We start from the raw sequence: 1715 nt of genomic DNA on the forward strand, positions 1-1715 counted from the left end.
ATATATAGTTTTCCTCTTGTTAGTAATTCCCGCATGATTTGCTTCAGGCAGATAAACCAAGTTCTTCCTCATATGAACCTTGAGATAAAAGTGACAGTGATGTGACCATTACCAAGTGTCCCAAGCAGAGCAGCGCAGGTTCTTGCCGTGGCCTTGAGCCTTTTTCATTCTTACCTCAGCCAGGACCTTTATGGCTTCCTCCTCTAGAGTTAGATCATCATCAGTTGTGTCCTCATAGGGCAATTCTTCTCCCTCTGTCTCACTGAAGATTAATTCTCCCTCACTTGCATCTGTACAGCAGCTTATGGTACTAAATCGGGAATCCCTTTGCCCTGACCATGTTAATGGGCCTTTTCTTATCTCCCTCAAAGGTACTGACTTATCACTACCTTCATCATGACTTTGGCCATCAAGTGATGGCATTGACTGATCAGTCATAGAGGACCAATTAGCCTGTGAAGAATCTAGAATTTCTGCTGAAGAATGCAAAACTTCCATAGAAGATGAGACTTCATCTGAACCAAGAGATTCCACCATTTCTCCTGAGGCATCATAGTATGGACTGGAGCTGTTTGAGTTTGAAGTATTACATGAGCTAGAGCTTTCTTTTTCTTTGAGGTCTTTATGCTCCTTGTTTTCTAAGTTGGCATACTTTGGGTCAGAATGCTCTTCTATTACAACAAAACCAATATCTTTCAACTCATAATGGCTATAAGAATGTACCTCCTTTCCATCATTTTTGTGTGTCATTCCCAGACCAACTTTTTCTGCATCATCTGATATACTACTGGTAATTCTACCATGACCAAGTGAAATACTTGTCTCTTCTTCACCAATGATGTTGACGATATTATCATCAGCTTTTGCTTCTACACCATGATAATTGCTCACATCAAGTGGCACTTCAGTCTTAGCTGGAGAGGCTGCCGGTAACTTTCTACTTTCAACGTGATGCTGGAGAACAATAAAATGCTCTCCCTCTGAAATCTGTTTAGGAATATAGTCTACAGGGTTTTCTTCTTTTAGTTTACAAACTTTGCTTGCTTGTTCTTCATCTGACTGAACAGAACTATCATCCCTTAAATCTTCTGAATGAATATCTGGAATTGATATTGTAACCTCCTGCTCTTCACTAACTTCCGTAGTCTGAACAACTTGAGCAACGTCCACACTTACCCTTCTCTCTAAATTGACCTGATCTTTTTCTTCCACATTCAGTATCTTAATTTCAGTCCATCCTTCTTCATGAACTAGTGGAACTTCTTTAACAGTGTCATCTGTTCTTGAGACATTAAGTGGTGACTTCTCTTCTGCTTTACTTAAAAATGTATAACCTGGATCCTCTTTTTTCTTGTCTTTTATAATATTTACATAAGCAGATTTGTCCATATCTGCATTTTCAGTATTCTCCTCTTCTACAATACATGAAGGTTCCACCATTAAAAATCCTGGATTCATTAAAACCACAGAATCACTGTATTTTTTCCCCTCTTTGTCATGTTTAGAAACATTAACTGGCAAAGTACTGATTGTGCAGCTTTCAACAGGATAATACTCATGTCTGATTGGCACACTTGAAATTATTTCCACAGGACAGCCTTTCATGTCATCATCTACTTTTATTCCAGTTGTGACTACTTCTGCCTTTTGATATCCAGTGTCATCTCTGAATTCTTTCTGTTGAATTGGTTTCACTTCAACATAAGATGCAGCTA

At 38.7% G+C, this 1715-nt stretch overlaps 1 protein-coding gene across 1 annotated transcript in view; it reads right to left on the reverse strand.

The window, feature by feature from the left end:
• Positions 1–1715, reverse strand: part of LOC119588585 — a gene marked incomplete at its 5' end in the record, with an annotated part of 260597 nt that overhangs the window by 230873 nt on the left and 28009 nt on the right. Inside the window, 1 exon segment of the mRNA XM_037937226.1 lies at positions 935–937. Within this exon segment, the coding sequence (XP_037793154.1) occupies positions 935–937 (3 nt within the window).

This window comes from Penaeus monodon, chromosome 24, assembly GCF_015228065.2.
Source record: "Penaeus monodon isolate SGIC_2016 chromosome 24, NSTDA_Pmon_1, whole genome shotgun sequence".
Taxonomy (NCBI): Eukaryota; Metazoa; Arthropoda; class Malacostraca; order Decapoda; family Penaeidae; genus Penaeus; species Penaeus monodon.